Source organism: Caretta caretta, chromosome 8, assembly GCF_965140235.1.
Source record: "Caretta caretta isolate rCarCar2 chromosome 8, rCarCar1.hap1, whole genome shotgun sequence".
Taxonomy (NCBI): Eukaryota; Metazoa; Chordata; order Testudines; family Cheloniidae; genus Caretta; species Caretta caretta.
The window spans coordinates 61,065,673-61,089,326 of record NC_134213.1 but is presented as its reverse complement, the minus strand read 5'-3'; the positions used below and the strand labels follow the sequence as shown (position 1 = coordinate 61,089,326).

The following is a 23,654-nucleotide window of genomic DNA, read 5'->3' as shown; positions in this document are numbered from 1 at the left end:
AAAGGAAGAAATAATTAGAATCAATTATTTCTATGCATCTGAGATCCTTGTTCATCTCTTCTGATGAGTGCCTCTCTAATAAAAAAAATTTGTAAAATATAAATTGAGGTACATCGGCATAACTTGTGTAATTGAGAATGTCAGCTCACACATCCATAGGGTGACTGAACTGGTTAGCTTAATGATCTTCTCACCTTTATTCTGTGCACACTGACACTTCTTATTAGGCAAGTGACACCAATGTACATGGCTATTTATATAGGAGAACTGCATTTTAGATGACGGAGGAACCAGCGCTCAAAACCGCATTTATTTAGGTACCACCTGCCCCAAGTGGGCACCATAAGGCATCCCCAAGCATTTTACACGACTACATTATATTTAGTAAGTAACCACTTCTCCAGTGTGATCAGAGGCTGCTCAGAACTTGACCTACACACAGCTGCCCCTCTCACAGAAGACTTAACTGCTTTGGAATTCAGTGCTCATAAAGGATATACATAATTTGTGAATTTGGACAACTGATCAGCAGCAACGTAAAGCTCTCTCTCATTGTATCTACGGCTACAATGGCATTGGTATTTTTATTGAAAGACACGGATAAGATGCGGGTAATAAACAATAAATCATGGAAATGTACAGAATGCTGGCAATAGGTGGTAGCAAGCAGGGTAACTGCCTGGGTCCCCCTGCCACAGGGCCCATGTGAAGCTAAATTACAGGTGGCAGGGTTTAGGCTTGGGCTTCAGCCTCACTGCCAGGGCCAAAGCCAGAGCCCCGCAGCTCAGGACCGGGCAATAAGTCACAGAGGTCTCGTAAAATCACAGAATCCATGATAGATTGGTAACCTTAATTATATCCCCAAGTTTTTGGAATACAGCATGGAGTCACCAGAGACTCAAACCCTTATGATCACAGAAGTGGAAGCTAGCAATAATATTAACAGGATATTCAGCAAGAAGTAAATTTCAGGAACATCAGCTGGCTTTAAGATGGTTAGGCCCACATTTTCCCTGGAAACTGTGTGTTCAAAATAAGGCCCCAGGTAACTCTGTTTGGACAAATAAAAATTAAAGAACTCCAAATTAAAGGCCACTGGAAAATTTTGGGTCTTAATGTGCCATCACTTAACTTCTGTGATAGTTGTGAGTGATCTACTGGGTTTACTTCACAGAGGTGGTAGTGAACTACCTACTCCTACTGGTTTCATGGAGGTTTTAGTCCTAAGGCTTGATCCCCAACTCACTGGAACTATTAACATGCTTAAATTAAGTGCAAGCTTAAATACTTTGATGGGTCAGGGAATTAACATTCAGCACTTTGTATTATTGAGCTTCTAGTAGTAAAAAAACAAACAAACAAAAACACACACATGTGGTATACATTCCATAACCTAAAGGCACACAAAAATTAATGGAATACACATGACCTGTTTGGAATTCTCACAGGGGAAATTATACTTCATGTGCCAAATTCTGCACTCATTTTGACTCATCTAAACCCATGAATTGCAATGTGTTTCCATAGATGTAACTGACATCATAGTTTTCCCACAATGTTTCATTCTACAAAACTATGATGCTGTGTTTTTACAAAATGGGACTTAGCACACATTTTTGGAATAGTCTGTTATCCGTAAGGTTTTAAAACTGATGTACAGTCATTTTGGTTATGTAGCTCCATAATCAGTATGAAGTGTTATATCACCTGTAGATGGCCTTAGTTAAGCCCTTCTTATTGTTCCATGTTGATTGATATTGTAAAGACAAATCAAAACTCCATCAAGCTGTTTAGTTTCAACTGGAATTAATTTTCTGTAAATTACAGGTGATCCTTTCATCCTGGAATATTTAGTTCAAAGTTTACTAGTTCAGTTAAATGAATACATTACCAATGTCATTGTCTTGCAATACAATATGGAAGGTTTAACTTTTCCCTTCTATCCAGTATGGCAAAGCATCCTATGATAATTATTGGAATGGTGATCAGTTAGGAGCTGAATGATCAGAGATGTTCCATTTGAGCAACCATGTCCTAAGACTGAGACAACATCAGTCATTCAACCAAATCAAGAGATGTGACTGACTTTATATCCATTACTGATTTATACTTTTAAGCATACATTGAATTATTAAACTATATATTGAAGTTAAGAAACTCTGCAATATACTGGTATGATATATATTGCATGTGCACACACCATGTATTATGATGAGTGATAACCATTTACATTATATAAATTCTCAAAATAGGCTTTTAATCAAGAGTTGCAAAGATCTATTTAATTTAGCTTTTAAGAAGATGATCATTGTAAATACCAGCGACTTTTAAAAATCTTTCTGCTGTTTGGTTTTTTCATTTAAAAAGTAACATTATAAAGTAACAATGACTGAACATTCATCAGTGTGTTTAGTATTTTTATTTGTGGGTTAATTAATTGAAACATTAATTTCTAGAAAGATTATCTACTAGAAATAAAACAAACAATACAAAAATTATCTGTGTTCAGTCATATTTTTATGTGCTGGGAATGGGGGGGGGGGAATGTAGAGAGTTTTAGACTTTGGACTTCAAACATTTCTCATTTAATTATTTTCACTCTCTTGAGGTTGCCTTTTCAGTGGAATTTAAGGTGTGACATTCCTTGTTTATTCTGTTATTTTAACTGCAGTCCTTAATAATAAAAAAGTTAAAGTTTCCAAATTTATCCAACAAAGTGATCAGCTTGTGACTTCCTAGGGTAGCCTAAACTATTAGTTAAACCAATCCTTAATGCTTATTTGACCCAAGCAAACTCCCATTGATTCAAATGGGATTATTGCCAAAATAAAGACCGGGGATTATGCCCCAGAAGGTCATCTGTCCATTGCAAAGATATTGGATGTGCCTAATGACAAAGTCAACATGGCAAATGCTGAATTACTGCAAAACAGAGCCATATTTTGATTTTAATTAACCAGTGCAAGTCATTCGATTGACTTAGTGGAGTTACTATAGGCTGACATAATTGAGATCAGCGTTAAACTCATATGTAGTACTTCACTGGTTACTACTACCTTTATCATTGCATGTTTTGTCAGGACGAGCCTTTCTGACATTTAACTACATAAGTAGCCTCCTGAAAGACTGGTCTTGATCAGACAGCTTTTCCAAGTGACTGGTAAATAGAAGCTCATCTCAAGATGAATAGGGGGAAAATAACAGATATTGTTACTGGCTGTTGCCAGAATACATTTCACCCAGGATCAGAGATTAATGAAACTGGACAGGGCCAGACAAACTTCTGTCCATCTGTTCCCTTACAAAAGGACACATCATCTTGATGTGAATTTTACAGGAAAAAAAATAGGAAGCCATTATAGACCAGTTTTATAATTCAAGCTCCACAATCATGGGGATGGCATTTTAGACATCTGAACAGATAATGTGTGTCAGATAATATCCAGATGGAGAAACCACACTCATTTCCTAAAAATATTATGAGGGGGAAATAGATAACTGAAATATCTAATGTGAATAAGTAACATTAGGTTTGACAGAATGACTCAGATCTGGTATTAGGGTCATGCTGGGCAAAGTAGGAGCTTAGAGTTGAAATAAAATGACATCTTAGGAAAAGATTCCACTCAGCTGGAGACTTTGTGAGACGGGAATGTTCTGCAAAGACATTTTAAACTGAGATTTGGTTACTAAGATTGTCATTCGCCTAACCACATTAAAAACCAAGAACTCCTGTCAAAAATAAGACAGGCAGAAATTGCATAAATCAAGGCTGAATGGAGTTTGAAAAATAGGTCATACTTCAATAGTCTGTAATGGGTAGAGATTTCAAGGGATGGCTACAAACCAGCATGGAGACTAGGAGCCAATTTTTCTGCTATTCTGTGATGTGCTGATTGCAGCTACCTAATTCTCTGTCCAAAACCTCAGTATGGGTTAGAGCAGCCTGGGGGTTCTAGTTTGCACAGCTGGCAAAGATAATTGAGGGGCCATCTGCCAACTGGGGATAGCCAAATGCAATGTCCTCTGGCCCATTCCTCCTCTCCACACACCCTTCCCTGTTCCCTGGCTGGGGAAGGAGGCATAGAAACTAGCTATGTCCACTGAGGAACCCCCCACGCACCAAGTGAGTTAGGGGCAATCTTTGCTCCTTTTGTGCTACCCAAGCAAGCTAGAGTCTATAGCTATAAGAGTGGGGAAGAGCTGTTAAATTTTAGTCTGAGATTTACCCATTACTGTCAATGGGTAATAATGCATTCTGTACTCAAGTCAGATGGATAAAGAACTTCTTAAGGATTCCAGTGTCGTATTGTACTAAATCTATGCCCTTGTCACCTGTGACAAATCTAGACAAAGCAAAAATAGGAATTTTTGCAGCATCTGAGATGCCACGGCGTGGTGGTGACCATCAGTAACATTGACTGCTGTGTGGGGAAATCTACAAAAGCTAAGGAAGAAGACTACATTTGGTCTGATTTTCTAATTTGTTAATCTGACTTTCTACAGATTATATAAAGACTAACAGGATGAACAGGGAGTATAATATTGAAAATAACGAAGATGATATGTACTTGTAAAGACTGCTGACCAAAAGCCTCCTATGGAAAAGTAAAGAGCCTTGAAAAGATTTAAAAAAACCCCAAAATTACAACAGAAAAAGGTAACAAGACTATTAAAATATCTGCTAATGTAATTAGTATTCCCCTCGTCTCTCACCCAAACAACCATATTATAACTTAACTGGGACTATCCGGGGAGCAAGCACCCCAGATCCATGGGGAGACTGCCTTCTCTCTCTGTACTCAGGATCACAATGTGGGATTAGTCAATGTTTCCAGCCTTCCAGCCCTCCATGGTAGGAGACCCCAGCTAGACTGGAGAGATTGGGAAAGAGACAGCCGTAGGGGAGAGAAGCTCTGCAACTTGGGCCACAGTCCCCCGTCGCCCCCCTTCCATATCTTTAGAGCCTGGAAAAAACTAAAACTAGGCAGCTAAAACTATGAGACACTGAGCTATGTAGGGTGAATAGAGTGCCTTAACCCCCAGGGTACTGGCTATTGTAAGGTAAGTCTCTCATTGTTCATTACAACTTTTAGAAAGACTGTTTTGTCCTGATGTGTAGAAGGAAAATTTTGAAATCTCGACAATTATCACTGGATGGGAAAAATATTTCCTGCCCAGCCTAGATCCAGGTTCTACTTCTGTCTCTGAGACAGGGAGTTTGGGAAAGTCAGATAATCTCCTTGTGACTGAATTCCCCATTTGTACAATGTGGGCATACTGTTCCACCTATTGTCTATATACAGCATGAGCTATTTGGGGGCAGAGACTGTCATTTACTGTATGTATGAACATCTTGCATAATGAGACCCCATTCTTGCTTGAGATCTTTAATACAAACAATAATGCAGTTTCCTTTTTTGTGAAGTGACTATTACAGCTCCTTACAGGAGCTAAATAAGAACATAAGAATGGCCATACTAGGTCATACTAATGGTCCTTCTGAGAGTGGCCAATGCCAGATGCTTCAGAGGGAATTAATAGAACAGGGCAATTATTGAGAGATCCATCTCTGTTGTCAGTCCCAGCTTACAGCAGGCAGAGGTTTAGGCACACCAAGAACATGGTGTTGCATGCCTGACTATCTTGCCTAAGAGCCAGCAATTGGTGGACCTATTCTCCAGTAACTTATCTAATTCTCTTTTGAATTCAGCTATACTTTTGGCCTTCATAACATCCCCTCGCAACGCATTCCACAGGTTCCCTGTGTGTTCTGTGAAAAAGTACTTCTATGTTTGTTTTAAACCTGGGGCCTATTAATTTCATTGGGTGACCCGTAGTTCTTGTGTTATGTGAAGGGGTAAATCACACTTCGTTATCCACTTTCTCCACACCATTCATGATTCGACAGACCTCTCTCATAATCCCCCTTAGTCGTCCCTTTTCCAAGCTGAACAGGCCCAGGCTTTTGAATCTCTCCTCATATGGAAAAGGTTTTTATTGCCCTTCTTTGCACTTTTTTCCAATTCTAATGTCTTTTTTTAAAGACAAGGCAACTGGGGTGTTGAATGGATTTATATAGTGGTATTATGATATTTTCTATTTTATCTTTTCCTTTTCTAAAGGTTCCTAACATTGTTATTCTAGATCGCTTTGTAACTCTTTGCACTCAGCTTTGGACTTGAATAATTTAATATCATCTGCACACTTTTCCACCTCAATGTTTACCCCCTTTCCAGATCATTTATGACTATGTTGAGCAGCACAGGTCCCACTACAGATCCTTGGGGGAATTCCACTATTTACCTCTTTTCATTTTGAAAACTGACCATTCAGTCCTATCCTTGTATAGTTTGTGTGTTTTGCTTGGGATTGTTTCTGGAAAGTCTCCTGCCATCTAGAAGGATATTCAATGACTCTCAACCATATTTCAAATGTCATATGAAAATGTGTTTTTCTCTTGTCTATGCTTACTTCTTAAACAATAGCAGCAGAAGAGTGTGCTATTTAATTCTGTACATTCACAGTTATTTACAGTATCTCCGTAGAGTGCTTTGGAATTCAATTTGTATGAAATATGTCATTTAACTAAAGACTGCACAGTAAGTATATCCATTGGCAACGAACAAGCTGGACTGGAAATAATAAACTCTTCCACACAGCTGAACTTTTTTTAAAAAAGAGAGAGAGCAAGATCAAGAATGGAATCTTTTTAAGTTTCTGAAGTGTCTGGATATATTTGTTATGTTTTTAATATACCTTTGCACTTGAGTCAGCATCAGAGCAAGATGTATTGAATTACAGAGAGCAAGGCTGTTCTCTGAACACTTTCAGCCAGTTTTACAGACTCAAGAGGTTTGGATCAGCCTCAGGTAAGCATCCAAAATTTGGGATATTTAACAAAACCAAACTTGAATGCAGATCTTCAAATTTTACTCATCTCTAATTTCCACAGAGAGATACCCACAAAGAGATTAAACAAACAAACAAACAAACTGTTTAGGATGATCTGCTAGAGACAACCAAATCTGGAATGTTTGAGGCTCTTATGAAATCCCCTGGATACTAATGCAAGACAGATGCAAGGGAAACCATTATGTGTAAGGTAAGAGAGGCATTTCTCTCCATGATAGAAATTACTGTGATAAAACAGATTAATAGATCAAAACTATGCTCTGCTCCCTTTGAAACAAACCAAGTTTTCCCAGTTTTTAGTAGAAAACAACTTTAAAAAACTTTCCTAGATATTACCCCCAGCAGTCATTTTGATTGATCTTTTATTCTAGCAAAGTTGTTTCTAACACCCTTTGATATTTTTGCATGAAGTTGTTTCCATGTTTATACGGATAAACTGATTAAGTGGCTAGAAAGTCTAGTAAACTGTATGGTACTGCAACTGACTTTGCTCTGTTCATTAGAATCCACGAGGGCAGAAAGCAAGTGGATTGAGAGTATGATATGGCATGGCAGTCTCTCTCCTCAGGGAGCTGCTATCAGACTATCATCTAAATAAATCAGAAGCCTGACTAGTAGGAACTGGAGGAGGGAATCCATTAGTCTTAGAATCAAAGTGAACAAGAAAGAAACTCATAGCCATTGGCAAAGTGTACCCTGCAAATTAATCCTGAGTAACTGCTTGGAATAAGCATGGGCTGCAAGACTGAAAAAATCCTGTGTTTAAAATGCATGGTACCTTGGCTAGACATTTTGCAGGGCTATTGGGTTCCCTTGAGGTATTTACAGCTGTGCATTCAGAAATTCTTCAGATAAAGAATTTAAAAAATTTCATGTCTAGATATGCTGAAGAGCTAAAATGCTAAAATGGATGCTGAACCACCCCCATACCATATTATTTCCACTATATCCAACTAAAACAGAAATTTTTCTTGCATTCATACAGAGAAGATACAAATACATTAAATAATACACTGTCTGAGAAGCAGAATTCAATTATTAACTACTTCTGTTAAGTAGTTACACCTGTAGCATGCTGCAGGGGGAAGTAATTACATTGAATTGATGGTGCAGCTTCTAAATCAAGATGTATGGAATCCTAGCCAAATGTCTTACAGTGCACTTTGCAGCTGTGCAAAGTATTTTAGAAGGTGATATGATAACTGATCACTCAAGCATGTGAGCAATACAAATCCAGAAACTGTATGTTTAATTTATTTTAAACAATTAGTTTTTGTCAGCATGGTCTGAAGAAAGATGCAAAATCTCAATCTTCAGTTTGCCAATCTCTATTATATACTATACTAGCTTCCTCACAGATTATTGTGAGGCTTAATCATTTATAATCCACTAACATCCACATTGAAAGTTGATCTAGAAGTGCAAAGTATTACTATTTTCTTCTTCCATGAGTCAGGACCAGCACTTTGATCTGTTTCTAACACCCTTTGATATTTGATCACTGCAGGGTGAGGACAAAGGAAATAAACTGAAACAATAATATAAGCAGTAACAAACTCACTAGAACAGCTTATTTTTTTTCTCTTCTAAAACACGCACATTTTTGTATAGATTCCTTTAAAAGGAGAGGTGCGACCTGCCAAACTAAATTAAATATAAATAGACACTAAACTCTTCTGCAAGGTATTTCAGACACTGCAGCTCTTCCTCATCCCCACTGCTATTCTTAATACAGCCAGCGGGAAACTTCCCTCCCAGAAGTATACAGCCTAAACTTCCTGGGTGTGAAGGAGAGGGTGACAGTTAACTGACAAAATGAGAAGCCAGAGGAAACTGAACTGGGTACAGAACAGTCAATAAAAGAAACAGTTCCCTTCGCACCACATGCTTCTCTCTCATCATGTATATTCACAACAGGAGGAAGGGAATTTAGGTCAAATTAGTTTTTCAGAATTACTGAGTGCTGTCCATGAGAGCAGAAGGTGCTCAGCACCTTTGAAAATTAGGCCAATAGCAACTGGAGCAGAGGAGATGCTGATCACAGAAGGCAGGTTGTAAAGGAGGATGTGGAAAAGGAGCAGCCCGGCCTACACCATCAGCCATCTTGACATCACCAAACTGTCTCCTCCTCACAGGACAAACAGCTGTAGATGTGACTGTTTCTTTCCACTGGCATCACTTTCATACTATACTCTTGCCATCTCTTCTGTGCAGGAATTTCTGGAATGGGTTGGTGCCTGAATGCACTTCTGGGGCAAAGGCAGATGCTGTTTGTTGCCTTGCCTCAAAGTGAGAGAATCATGCCTTTAAGTGGCAGTCTTGCCATTCTCACCGTGGTTTATCTTGTTACCTCTGCTAGCTTGGGTTAATTGCTCCCTGTGGCTGTGTTTGCAGTTGATTTCGCAGCAGCTTTGTGAACAGATGGAATAATGTGCAGGGTATTGCCCACTCACCCCTCCATGGCCCGCCCTGTGCAGAATGCAATTAATGCTCACGTGGTATTGGTGGGTATTACCACTGCACACCACATTTTCTAAGTAGTTATTTTTGATGCTTGTTCCTGCTGTAATTTTTTATACTATATTAGGGCCTGATCATCCTGCATATTTGAAAGAGGGTGAGTACTCTTTATTTGTAATGTTTACATTATGAGTTACAGTCTACATTATCTCTCAAACACCCACCACCCACTCTCAAAGAAGTTTCTAGGAGGCTATTTCTGGCTCATTGACTATCTTTTTGAGGTATATGAACAAGATGCCCTTGTGATCAGTGCATGTTGAATGCCACCCGACAAGAGTGTTGGAACTTTCTGAAAGGTTCTGGTCACTATTCTTTTGATTACATTTCAAAAATTTCAGTTTGAGCAAAACAGAGATTACCAATGTACAATAAGGGAACAGGGAAAGTATAAGTGTTAAGGAACCTCTAAGACAGAAGGCCTGATTCTCTTCTTGCACCTGTTTTATACTAGCCTCAGTTAAATAGAATTACTATTTAAGGTAATAAGGGTGTAAGGGAGAACTCAATCCAGTCTACAACATCTGAATTTAATTCAAGTACATTTACTGTGTACAGGAGAAAGCAGCTCTCTCTTTGGATATTTCGTGGCTTTGGAGTTATCTGTTTCTTTTGTTGCACATGTAAATTTTACAAAGTTATATCACCCTTGTCATTAAGCATCAACTAATGAGCCCATGATTAAGGGGGAATGGCTGGCTACATCCTTCCCAGAGTGATGCTCAAAGGCATATCCAGGAAAGCCTCTGCCCTCGGTCAGTGAAAGATGGTGTATGCACTCAACATAAACCTGTCAGTAGCAAAGAAAGCATGAGAGGATAAATTATAATCATAACAGACTTATGTGCAAGCCATAATGTCATCTAAACTGCCATTTACAGATGGCTAACTCTTAAAAATGGCACACTTTCTTTTGCTTTTGAAAAGGACGTATTATGAATGCCTTGTGGAAAATGACAGACTCAATGCAATCTTTACACTTCATTAGTAGTCGTTTTGCAGTGGTACTTTTGGGGTCCCATTGCTAGCAATGTACAAACACAGACTGAGGGACAGTCCTTGCCCTAAAGTGCTTTTCTTTTAGCTGTTTTCACTCAGTTCTACCACCACTGGAAACCCTTTCCACCAGCCTCAAGGTCATGGTGCAATACTTTCAGTACTGGAAGGTCTGCCCCAATGCCTCCAAATCCTTGGTAACAGCCTATGACCTAAACAAAGCTGCCTAGGAACCACTTTGTCAACTTTTGTGGTTAATGGATCTGAAATGAGCCTGTCTGAAGTATTTGAATGTAACAAGACAAGTGAAAAGGTAAAAGCAAGGACCAGCTTTGTCCAAAAACTCATGGCCACAACATGGAGTTCCAATGCTAACATACTTCGAATGCGACTCTAGCACTGGTATACCTGACATCTGAATATGGCACACCAGTCTAGGGGGGAAACTCATACCATCCAAAGATTCATATGTCCAGCTTGATGCTATAATGAAAATTATAACTAGAACATTAAAATCAAAACCCATCAAATGATTGCCAACACTGGCACACATACCCCTACCCAAATCCATAAAAACACATACAGGTCATGAGTACTATTGAACCAGGCCAACCTTAATTTACCATGAGGACACCTCCAGACCCTTCCAAAGACACAATTTAATCTAATTTCAGATATTTTCTGTTTTCCTCTTTCCCTGATTGTTTTATGAAAAACATTGGCATGGGGAAAAAAACACAGGTGATTTGCTCTTCAAAAAATTAATCAACTATCTCACACATATAACTATGGCAGTGGTTCCCAAACTTGTTCCGCCGCTTGTGCAGGGAAAGCCCCTGGCAGGTCAGCTGGTTTGTTTACCTGCCGCGTCCGCAGGTTCAGCCAATCGCGGCTCACAGTGGCCGCGGTTTGCTGCTCCAGGCCAATTGGAGCTGCTGGAAGCGGCGCGGGCCGAGGAACATACTGGCCGGAAGGATGGCGGCCACTCCCCCCTCGACTCCGCTTCCGCCTCTCCCCGTGGTGGAGTTCTGGAGTCGACGGCAGAGCGATCGGGGATCGATTTATCACATCTACACTAGATGTGATAAATCGATCCCCGATAGATTGATCACTACCCGCCGATCCAGCGGATAGTGTAGACGTGGCCATAGGGTTATTTTCAGCTCGTTTGGAAGGGAGAAAAGTTTTACCTATATACAGATTATGAGAGATTTTTGCCTCGGTGATTAGCAAAACCTTCTCTTTCTAATATCCTGGGACAGACACAGCTATAACTACACGGCATTACAATATTCCCATTTAGTCATTTTAGTTTCTATTTTGGGGGAGGGGAACACCTGACTTTGGCTTATCTGTGGGTCCTTAGACAAAGTGTCTCACATGATGTGAACCATTTTCTTATTTTCTTTACTTGTTTTGGGATAAACAGAGGTGGATAGCTTTTCTAATTTTATGAGGGCCAGAAGAAAATTGGTATACTAATCATTCAAGGCATATCTGTTCTCTATATCCTTTACACCTGAGCATTTGCGGGATGGGAGCTGCAGAAAGTCTGACAACAGCAGCAGTTAAATGTTGCTCAAGTGTAAAAATGATTCCTGAGCTTATGGTTCAATGCCAACATCAACAAACTTACCCAAAAAAGGTAATTTCATCGCCTTAGCCAACATGGGCCTTCTTCTTCAGCCAACATGGGCCTCTCCAAGCATTCAAACTAAATTCCGTAGGATGAACAAAGTTTGGGGGAAGAACTCTTACTTTTGCCATGAAAAAAAGATACTGAAGTGTCCCAGCATATGAGGGGACTGAGCACTATATATGTTCCTTTCACTGTGTTTAAAAATGAATTCTAGATAAATGGATAAATATACCTTTAATAGACTTGTGTGTGTACTGAAAAATAATCTCAAAATAGCATTTTATAAACTTTGTAATCACAAACTACTCCAGCGCTGTTGTAATAATGAAGAACATAACTCCTAGGTTTATAGAATGGGGCATTGTTTTTTCAGTACAAGCCATGCGTAAACAAAGGGGATCTGTCAAATTCCTTTGACACTTTTGCAACACCATATCACTTTTGCCAGTTATCTAGCGCCTAAATGACATGCTGAATTTTGACATTCAGACTTTCCAAAGCATCAGACTTCTTTTGTTCACATGCAATGTTGAGAAAATAACCATAGCTCCTCTGTCTGGCATGTGAATATGCTCGGAGCCTCTCTTCACACACATATTACTATTTAAAGAACCATTTCCATGAAGACATTTAGGAAAAAAGAAAAATAACTGCTGTGTTGAACAGTTGCACTTGTTTGTGTCGTCCCACCAAGAATCTCTTCCTGTCCCTTTGGGTTTCATATAATTTTTATTAGTAATACTTACTATATCACTGCTAACCTGCTACAGACTTGTAGATAAAGCACACGTCAAAAATATGGTAATATGTTTGCAACAAGTGCACACTATACCATGTGATTCTTTGGGTTTGCTGGTTTCACCTTTTGTAAGTAGTTCCAAACAGTAATTTAAACTACTAAAGATTAGGCTGCTCAAATAATTAATAGCAAATATCACCTGTTTTCAAGTTGTCCGCAAATGTTACAATAATGTGCAATTTATAGTTCAGACTTATTCAAACAATCATTTGGTGAATAGTTTTTGATAATTGTGAGTAAAAAGTTTGAGAGATTTAATATTTACATTTAAAGCTGTGGCGGTGAATTTTGATTGGATAAATAGGTCATGTGGTATGTTTTTCCTCTGATAGGATAACTATAACTCTAAGAATTCCCAGAAAGTTCATATAAGCTTTCTATGATTTTTGGAAAATATTCATCTGAAATTCAGTATTACGGTGAACATTCATCTCAAAAAAACCCACTTCATTTGCTAGAATATTCACATAAAATAAACACAAAAGGAGTGTGAATGGAAATTGAAGTCAGTTTGCCTATGTGTAAAGAAATACTAGTAGAAGTTGTTTTGTAGTATTTGTTTAGGTCAACGGGGAAAAAAATCCTCCTTTTTTTTTTTATTTTTTTTACTTAATTGCTATTTAAACTCCATCCTAGTTAAGAGCAATTTCTGAAACACCACAAAGGTTCTAGGGAGCAACAAGAAAGAAGATAGTATTGCTAGACTGTAAGATTAATCCCAGAATGCCAAAATGAGGAATGGCTCATATAAATTTCAAACTTATCCTGAGTTCCTCTATTCCAAGAACTCATTGACTTTGAGTGAATTCACAGGATATAACAGAGGTCCAGCACCTCTCTGAGTCAGGACCTTATAGATCAATAAAGGCAAGCATAAGGAAAGATCATGCAATTTTTTGTTTGTTTATTTTAGTCATCCTTATGCAAATGGTCTCAACAGGACTCATGCTAGTAAGGCCTTAAGGTTCTAACTCTTGTGGAACAGTGTAAGTTGTGCGTTAGTATTTTCAAGATAGGACCAATGACCTGAACTAAAAGGTCTGACTCTTGGTTTTTCAAAACTGTAGCTGAGAAGAGAGATAATACAGGAACAATATCCCTCAAAGCAAAATCAACTTTAGGGGGAAAAAGAATGAACCTAAGCCAACAACCTGGGGAGAAAGTGTGTGCACATGCATGTGGGGAGGAGGAGGGAGAAGAGAAAGGAGAGAGACACTGTACAAGTAGTATCACTTCTGTGTCTGTAAAGATATTTTATTTAATACCCTTGAGGATTAGAATCCTAACACAGCCAATGTGTTAGTTCAGAAGAAAGAAATATATAAGCAATATAAGAAACACATCTACACACAACAAATGAGGCAGAAAAAAAAGCACATATGTGGGACACATATTGTACACATACTGTACTTGGCCTTTTATTGTTATCAGCTTCAAACATATGTGACCAAGTGGCAAAGGAAAATACTACGTAATTAATCAGCATTCTTCTTGTTAAAAATCCATTACAATTTAAAAATATCAATGCAAATTAATACATTCTTTCAGTACAGCTAGTCCATTTATTATGTGTGTTGCTAAAGTGGAACTTTCTGTATTTGTGTATGACCACAAAATGTCTCATTTGTATGCAAATAGAAAAATACATGAAGTACATCAAGACTCTTTGATAAACTGACCAGGAAATGGTGGTAATTTAACGTACAGTGTACTCTGAATATCATCTAATTTGTCTAGTCTACCTGGACAGAACCAATGGACCATGAGTTCACTTTTTACAACATGAAGACAAAGAGAAAATGGTGGTGGCAGAAGAACCCTAAGGCCATATTGCATGTAAACTGGTCACACAGCAGAAGGGCATAATAATAAGCTGTGAAGAGTAGAAATTGTTTAAAAAAATCAGTCAGAAGTTCAAATATTATAAAAAGGCTATATTGTGGCATTTAGCCACAGCTCTAAGTAGGGCAATGTGTTACCTCATTGACTAAGCATGTGATGCTGAGCAGACATGGTCACTCCACAAGGTCTGCAGTGTGCAGACTGCACCATTCTTTATAAACTGACAAAACCAGTGCTTAATTTATGCTAGGGCTTGCCAGGGCTGAGTGCCGGCATCTCTAGGCTTGGTAGTTCATAGCCCCAGCACCTCTGGGCTTTCCGCATCAGTTATGAAAGTAAAAAAATTGCTTGAGCCCCAGGCACCTAATTGTTTGAGCCCCAGCACCTTTTTCATTACAAATTAAGCACTGGATAAAACCCACCTCTCTCAGAATCCATGGGTCATTGTGGAGCCTGGAGCATCCTGGATAGAACAGTCCCTGAAGGGAAAGATCAAGCACCAGGACAATCCAAGTCCCTACCTAGAGAGCCTTAACAGGAACCCAGATTCTCCTGATTCCTTACCTTTCCTTTCAGGGACTGTTCCAAGCATGCTGTCCCAGGCTCCACGCAGACTTGAAGAAGAGCTCTGAGTGGCTCAAAAACCTGTCTCCCTCTCACCAACGGAAGTTGGTCCAATAAAAGATATTACCTCACACGCCTTGTGTCTCTAACATCCACCACAGCAGTTGTTATTTATTTGTTTATACAATAGTGCCTAAAGGCCCACACTGTGCTAGGCACTGTACACATAAAAGACAACTCCTGCCCTGGAAAACTTACAACCCAAACAGACAAGACATATAAATGGCAGGAAGGAAAACAGAAGTGCTAAGAGATGAAGTGATTTCCTGAGGCTGGAAAGCTGGTCAGTGGCAGAGCTGGGAACAAGACTCAGGTATTTTGAGTTCTGTTCAAGTGCCCCATCTACGGGACCACCCCAAAAGTCTTGGCTCTCATGCAGGTGGAGAAGGTGGCTCCTTTCACCTGTCCCCACTCTCTTGTAAATCAGAGATGACTAGTGCCTTAAATTGTCACTAATATATAAATGACACCACTGTAATAGGTATTATGCAAGGCCGTGATTCATACTAGCATTCTTCTGATTCCTGACTTTTTCCTATAGCCATTAGAAATTCTATTAAGGTATCATAAGTAACATTTTTTGGAGAGCTGGTCACCTGTACTTATTCCAGCAGAAGCATGGATAATTCTCTGTTCATGTCCTGTGCTTATCCATGATAAGCCTATTGAAATAGAGGTTCGTACTGAAACAATCACAATTGTAGACTCTCGAACAGTGCCACTACCTGCATATGTATGTACAACAGATGTCCTTACAAAGTATACTTAACAAGTGCACAGTAGTATATGTGCTAAATATAGGAAATACTACAGCAGAGTTGAGATCATTGAACCATATCTATCTTTTAAAAGCACCCACTAACTACATATGCATATGCTGAATGAGTATATTTTCATGTACATGAAACAAATGTTCATTTGTAAGAGAACACATAGGCTATCTAGTAAAGAGTTTAGTATAGAATCCAGCTGTATCAGTCATGCTGACACTGAAGAAATAACTTTGAGGAAGAAAAGAACTGGCACAAGCATCCTAGTCTAATCCCATCTGCTCAATCCTTAAAAGAACAAAATCCACCATATTATTAATAAAACAAAAACAAAACAAACAAACAGGCAGACTACGTTTACTACTTTGCTCTGCAAACAAGTAGCCTATGATAAAATATTGATTTAATTTCCCAGACACTCAGTCTAAAGTTTAGTGCAATTCCTGCTGCATTATGTAAAGTTGCATCATCAAAACATACCACACATGCTCCCAAAAAGGGCTGCTCATCTCACTACTCCTGTTCAAAGCAAAAAGAATATTAGGTTACATTATACACAAGTTCTTACAAGCCTGTGATAAATGACGATAGCTGAGAAAATCAGTCAGAATGAGGCACATTCAAAATTTAAATGATGCGCTCCTTCCTCAGGAAGGGAATGGAACAACAACACTGCTGCTGCAAAACAAGGAAACACCAACCACTTGTAAAGAGCAAAAGTGTATTGTTACTTCTCTCACAAACTGGTGAATATCCTTCCATCTTCTAAGATCTGTGGGCCAGACTATGAATGCTTTAACTCACAGTACTGAGGTGGTAGACAAGTAGACCCACTGAACTGAGTGACAGTCTGTCTCTATCTGAGGTTGTCTTGCTTCATAGCACTCCTAATCTACTTCCAAATATTCCCACCCTTGACTACCTTTTGTCTTCTCACACAAACAGGCCAGCGCCTTCTTCCATGTTGCCCTGTATGCAAAACATGGACTTCCTGAATTCATCCTCAAGTAATCACATCTTTGATGCTCACTTTCCTCTGCACTAGTTCATATATGTAAATATTGTGTTGGAAGTGGCACTGCGGATCTGGCAGTAGTATCCTGACAGTATTACATGGCTCATCCCTAATCCAGCACCACTGGAGCTATATTATTAATTTGATTACTTCCCTCAGAGTTATGGTGTTCTTTCTCCACAACATTAAATTTGATCCTGAATGATGCATATAGATCAGGACTGCCCCTGCCCCCATCCGTGCCCCTCCCCGCCCCCCACTTTTGAGCAGAGTACATCTTCTGGAGACTGATGGACAAGTCAATTCTCTGCTTGTATCATTCATCTCAAGAGATTTTCAAAGACCAGAAAAATTATCTGTGTATTTAACGGCAATTAAATTGTATTGAAGTTTGCAATCTAATACAATATAAAAACCTCACATCTTTAGCATATTGACCTGATATAAATCACTCTACATTTTCTATCAAATGTCTTGGCACCCAGACAATGTAAACATATTATAAATAATCAGAGACATGTTGCATAGAATGTTTAAGGCCTACATTTGGTTTCAGGAACATAGACTGAGCAATGGTTTGCCTGTGTAACGATGCTGGTTCTGGTGGGACCCAAATGAGAGTGCCAATTCAGAACAAATTGCTTCAAGCAGGGCAGTTACAGTCCAAGGCTGGGTTTTTTCCACTTCTAAGGCAAACCAAACCAGCCAGACAGAGAGGACTTTGGTTTTACCCCACTGGCTAACCACAAGTCACACAAGCAATTCCCTTAGACACTCCAGTTTCCCAGTATCACCACCAATGCCACTTGTTATGGGGACAAATGGTTATGAAAACCAATATCCCAGTAAAAGAAAAAAGATTCTCCCAATCCCAAAGGACCAAGCCCCAGACCCAGGTCAATATACAAATCAGATCTTACCTGCAAATCACGCTGTTGCCAATCCTTTAGAATCTCATATCTAAAGGTTTATTCATAAAAGGAAAAGGATATAAATGAGAGCTAGAACTGGTTAAATGGAATCAATTACATATAGTAATGGCAAAGGTCTTGGTTCAGGCTTGCAGCAGTGATAGATTAAACTGCAGGTTCAAATCAAGTCTCTGGAATACATCCTCAAGCTGGGATGGGTCTTTCAGTCCTTGGTTAAAAGCTTCAGTGTAGCAAAGTCCCTCCAGAGATATGAAGCAGGACTGAAGACAAGATGGAGATGAGGCATCAGCCTTTTATAATCTTTTCCAGGTGTAAGAACTCCTCTTTGTTCTTACTGTGGAAAATTACAGCAAAATGAGGTTTGGAGTCACGTGGGCAAGTCCCTGCATACCTTGCTGAGTCACAAGGCTTGTCTGCCTTCTCTCAATGGGTCAGTTGTATAGCTGATGGTCCATAATGGACCATCAAGCAGTCTAGGCAGAGCTGACACCAACTTGTCTGGGGTGTCACCCAGAAGCATAGCATAAGTTTGAAATACAGACAGTATAGAGCCAATATTCATAACTTTAACTACAAAAATGATGCACACATATAAACAGCATAATCATAACCAGCAAACCATAACCTTCTCTTAGACACCTCATTTGACCCCCTTTATATAAGATTTGGTGCCACTACGGGACCTTGGTTGCAACAATGATCTATATGGTCCCAGATTATGTCAATAACGACACAGCCTATACTAAACAATTAGGGTATAAAAACATACCATTAGTGTTACTGAAGGTATGTGTAGACTGCAGTCATGGGATGTGACTGTAGACATACCTGAGATAGCTTTAATTCATCTTGCTTTGGTCACAGATCAGTGAAGCTGCAGAGACATAGGCTATGCAAGCCAACCCCAAACTGTGCTGAGAACCCAAACTAAGGGTATGTCTACACTACGGAATAAGGTCGAATTTATAGAAGTCGGTTTTTTAGAAATCGGTTTTATAAATTCGAGTGTGTGTGTCCCCACAGTAAATGCTCTAAGTGCATTAAGTGCATTAACTCGGCGGAGCGCTTCCACAGTACCGAGGCAAGCGTCGACTTCCGGAGCGTTGCACTGTGGGTAGCTATCCCACAGTTCCCGCAGTCTCCGCTGCCCATTGGAATTCTGGGTTGAGATCCCAATGCCTGATGGGGCTAAAACATTGTCGCGGGTGGTTCTGGGTACATATCGTCAGCCTCCCGTTCCCTCCCTCCCCCCGTGAAAGCAAGGGCAGACAATCATTTCGCGCCTTTTTTCCTGAGTTACCTGTGCAGACGCCATACCATGGCAAGCATGGAGCCCGCTCAGGTAACCGTCACCCTATGTCTCCTGGGTGCTGGCAGACGCGGTACGGCTTTGCTGCACAGTAGCAGCAACCCCTTGCCTTCTGGCAGCAGACGGTGCAATACGATTGGTAGTCGTCCTCATCGTGTCCGAGGTGCTCCTGGCCGCGTCGGCTGGGAGCGCCTGGGCAGACATGGGCGCAGGGACTAAATTTGGAGTGACTTGACCAGGTCATTCTCTTTAGTCCTGCAGTCAGTCCTATTGAACCGTCTTATGGTGAGCAGGCAGGCGATACGGACTGCTAGCAGTCGTACTGTACCATCTTCTGCCAGGCAGGCAAGAGATGAGGATTGCTAGCAGTCGTATTGCACCATCTTCTGCCAGGCAGGCAAGAGATGGGGATGGCTAGCAGGCGTACTGTACCATCTTCTGCCAAGCAGCCATGAGATGTGGATGGCATGCAGTCCTTCTGCACCGTCTGCTGCCAGCCAAAGATGTAAAAGATAGATGGAGTGGGTCAAAACAAGAAATAGACCAGATTTGTTTTGTACTCATTTGCCTCCTCCCCTGTCTAGGGGACTCATTCCTCTAGGTCACACTGCAGTCACTCACAGAGAAGGTGCAGCGAGGTAAATCTAGCCATGTATCAATCAGAGGCCAGGCTAACCTCCTTGTTCCAATAACAACGATAACTTAGGTGCACCATTTCTTATTGGAACCCTCCGTGCAGTCCTGCCTGAAATACTCCTTGATGTACAGGCACCCCCTTTGTTGATTTTAGCTCCCTGAAGCCAACCCTGTAAGCCGTGTCGTCAGTCGCCCCTCCCTCCGTCAGAGCAACGGCAGACAATCGTTCCGCGCCTTTTTTCTGTGCGGACGCCATACCACGGCAAGCATGGAGCCCGCTCAGCTCACTTTGGCAATTAGGAGCACATTAACCACCACACGCATTATTCAGCAGTATATGCAGCACCAAAACATGGCAACGCGATACCGGGCGAGGAGGCGACGTCAGCGCGGTCCCGTGAGTGATCAGGACATGGACACAGATTTCTCTGAAAGCATGGGCCCTGACAATGCATGCATCATGGTGCTAATGGGGCAGGTTCATGCTGTGGAACGCCGATTCTGGGCTCGGGAAACAAGCACAGACTGGTGGGACCGCATAGTGTTGCAGGTCTGGGACGATTCCCAGTGGCTACGAAACTTTCGCATGCGTAAGGGCACTTTCATGGAACTTTGTGACTTGCTTTCCCCTGTCCTGAAGCGCATGAATACCAAGATGAGAGCAGCCCTCACAGTTGAGAAGCGAGTGGCGATAGCCCTGTGGAAGCTTGCAACGCCAGACAGCTACCGGTCAGTTGGGAATCAATTTGGAGTGGGCAAATCTACTGTGGGGGCTGCTGTGATGCAAGTAGCCCACGCAATCAAAGATCTGCTGATATCAAGGGTAGTGACCCTGGGAAATGTGCAGGTCATAGTGGATGGCTTTGCTGCAATGGGATTCCCTAACTGTGGTGGGGCTATAGATGGAACCCATATCCCTATCTTGGCACCGGAGCACCAAGCCGCCGAGTACATAAACCGCAAGGGGTACTTTTCAATAGTGCTGCAAGCTCTGGTGGATCACAAGGGACGTTTCACCAACATCAACGTGGGATGGCCGGGAAAGGTGCATGATGCTCGCATCTTCAGGAACTCTGGTCTGTTTCAAAAGCTGCAGGAAGGGACTTTATTCCCAGACCAGAAAATAACTGTTGGGGATGTTGAAATGCCTATATGTATCCTTGGGGACCCAGCCTACCCCTTAATGCCATGGCTCATGAAGCCGTACACAGGCAGCCTGGACAGTGGTCAGGAGCTGTTCAACTACAGGCTGAGCAAGTGCAGAATGGTGGTAGAATGTGCATTTGGACGTTTAAAGGCGCGCTGGCGCAGTTTATTGACTCGCTTAGACCTCAGCGAAACCAATATTCCCACTGTTATTACTGCTTGCTGTGTGCTCCACAATATCTGTGAGAGTAAGGGGGAGACGTTTATGGCGGGGTGGGAGGTTGAGGCAAATCGCCTGGCTGCTGGTTACGCGCAGCCAGACACCAGGGCGGTTAGAAGAGCACAGGAGGGCGCGGTACGCATCAGAGAAGCTTTGAAAACCAGTTTCATGACTGGCCAGGCTACGGTGTAAAAGTTCTGTTTGTTTCTCCTTGATGAACCCCCCCGCCCCTTGGTTCACTCTACTTCCCTGTAAGCTAACCACCCTCCCCTCCTCCCTTTAATCATTGCTTGCAGAGCCAATAAAGTCATTGCTGCTTCACAGTCATGCATTCGTTATTCATTCATCACACAAATAGGGGGATGACTACCAAGGTATCCCAGGAGGGGTGGTGGAGGAGGGAAGGAAAATGCCACACAGCACTTTAAGCACAGCACTTTAAAAGTTTACAACTTTAAAATTTATTGAATGACAGCCTTCTTTTTTTTGGGCAATCCTCTGTGGGGGAGTGGCTGGTTGGCCGGAGGCCTCCCCACCGTGTTCTTGGGCGTCTGGGTGTGGAGGCTATGGAACTTGGGGAGGAGGGCGGTTGGTTACAGAGGGGCTGCAGTGGCAGTCTGTGCTCCAGCTGCCTTTGCTGCAGCTCAACCATACACTGGAGCATACTGGTTTGGTCCTGCAGCAGCCTCAGCATTGAATCCTGCCTCCTCTCATCACGCTGCCGCCACCTTTGAGCTTCAGCCCTGTCTTCAGCCCGCCACTTACTCTCTTCAGCCCGCCACTTACTCTCTTCAGCCCTCCACCTCTCCTCCCGGTCATTTTGTGCTTTCCTGCACTCTGACATTATTTGCCTCCACGCATTCGTCTGTGCTCTGTCAGTGTGGGAGGACAGCATGAGCTCGGAGAACATTTCATCGCGAGTGCGTTTTTTTTTCTTTCTAAGCTTCACTAGCCTCTGGGAAGGAGAAGATCCTGTGATCATTGAAACACATGCAGCTGGTGGAGAAAAAAAAAGGGACAGCGGTATTTAAAAAGACACATTTTATAAAACAGTGGCTACACTCTTTCAGGGTAAACCTTGAAAGTTAACATTACATACATAGCACATGTGCTTTCGTTACAAGGTCGCATTTTGCCTCCTCCCACCGCGTGAACGGATTTTGGTTGAATGCCAGCAAACATACACTGCAATGCTTTGTTCTACAGTGATTCCCCAGTACGTGTTGCTGGCCTGGAGTGGTAAAGTGTCCTACCATGAAGGACGAAATAAGGCTGCCCTCCCCAGAAACCTTTTGCAAAGGCAGAACCGCAAATGCCAGGGCAAAGTAATCCTTTCACATGCTTGCTTTTAAACCATGTATAGCATTTTAAAAGGTACACTCACCAGAGGTCCCTTCTCCGCCTGCTGAGTCCAGGAGGCAGCCTTGGGTGGGTTCGGGGGGTACTGGCTCCAGGTCTAGGGTGAGAAACAGTTCCTGGCTGTCGGGAAAACCGGTTTCTCCGCTTGCTTGCTGTGAGCTATCTACAACCTCCTCCTCATCATCTTCTTCGTCCCCAAAACCTACTTCTGTATTGCCTCCATCTCCATTGAAGGAGTCAAACAACACGGCTGGGGTAGTGGTGGCTGAACCCCCTAAAATGGCATGCAGCTCATCATAGAAGCGGCATGTTTGGGGCTCTGACCCAGAGCGGCCGTTCGCCTCTCTGGTTTTCTGGTAGGCTTGCCTCAGCTCCTTCAGTTTCACGCGGCACTGCTTCGGGTCCCTGTTATGGCCTCTGTCCTTCATGCCCTGGGAGATTTTCAGAAAGGTTTTGGCATTTCGAAAACTGGAACGGAGTTCTGATAGCACGGATTCCTCTCCCCAAACAGCGATCAGATCCCGTACCTCCCGTTCAGTCCATGCTGGAGCTCTTTTGCGATTCTGGGACTCCATCATGGTCACCTCTGCTGATGAGCTCTGCATGGTCACCTGCAGCTTGCCACGCTGGCCAAACAGGAAATGAGATTCAAAAGTTCGCGGTTCTTTTCCTGTCTACCTGGCCAGTGCATCTGAGTTGAGAGCGCTGTCCAGAGCGGTCAGAATGGAGCACTCTGGGATAGCTCCCGGAGGCCAATACCATCGAATTGTGTCCACAGTACCCCAAATTCGAGCCGGCAACGTCGATTTAAGCGCTAATCCACTTGTCAGGGGTGGAGTAAGGAAATCGATTTTAAGAGCCCTTTAAGTCGAAATAAAGGGCTTCATTGTGTGGACGGGTGCAGGTTTAAATCGATTTAACGCTGCTAAATT

The 23,654-nt window shown here is 41.6% G+C and overlaps 1 protein-coding gene and 1 long non-coding RNA gene across 2 annotated transcripts in view; both read right to left on the bottom strand.

Moving 5' to 3' along the window:
- The window catches only part of LOC142073010 (uncharacterized), a 268,636-nt gene that overhangs the window by 105,470 nt on the left and 139,512 nt on the right, over positions 1 to 23,654 (bottom strand). The window lies entirely within an intron of this gene.
- LOC142073104 (uncharacterized) lies at positions 21,801 to 23,637 on the bottom strand. The gene is made up of 2 exons (XM_075131975.1): positions 22,748 to 23,637; positions 21,801 to 22,359 (listed from the first exon to the last, which is right to left on the bottom strand). Exons 1-2 carry the CDS (start codon positions 23,325 to 23,327, stop codon positions 21,818 to 21,820), a joined length of 1,122 nt encoding a protein of 373 aa, XP_074988076.1. The 5' UTR covers positions 23,328 to 23,637; the 3' UTR covers positions 21,801 to 21,817.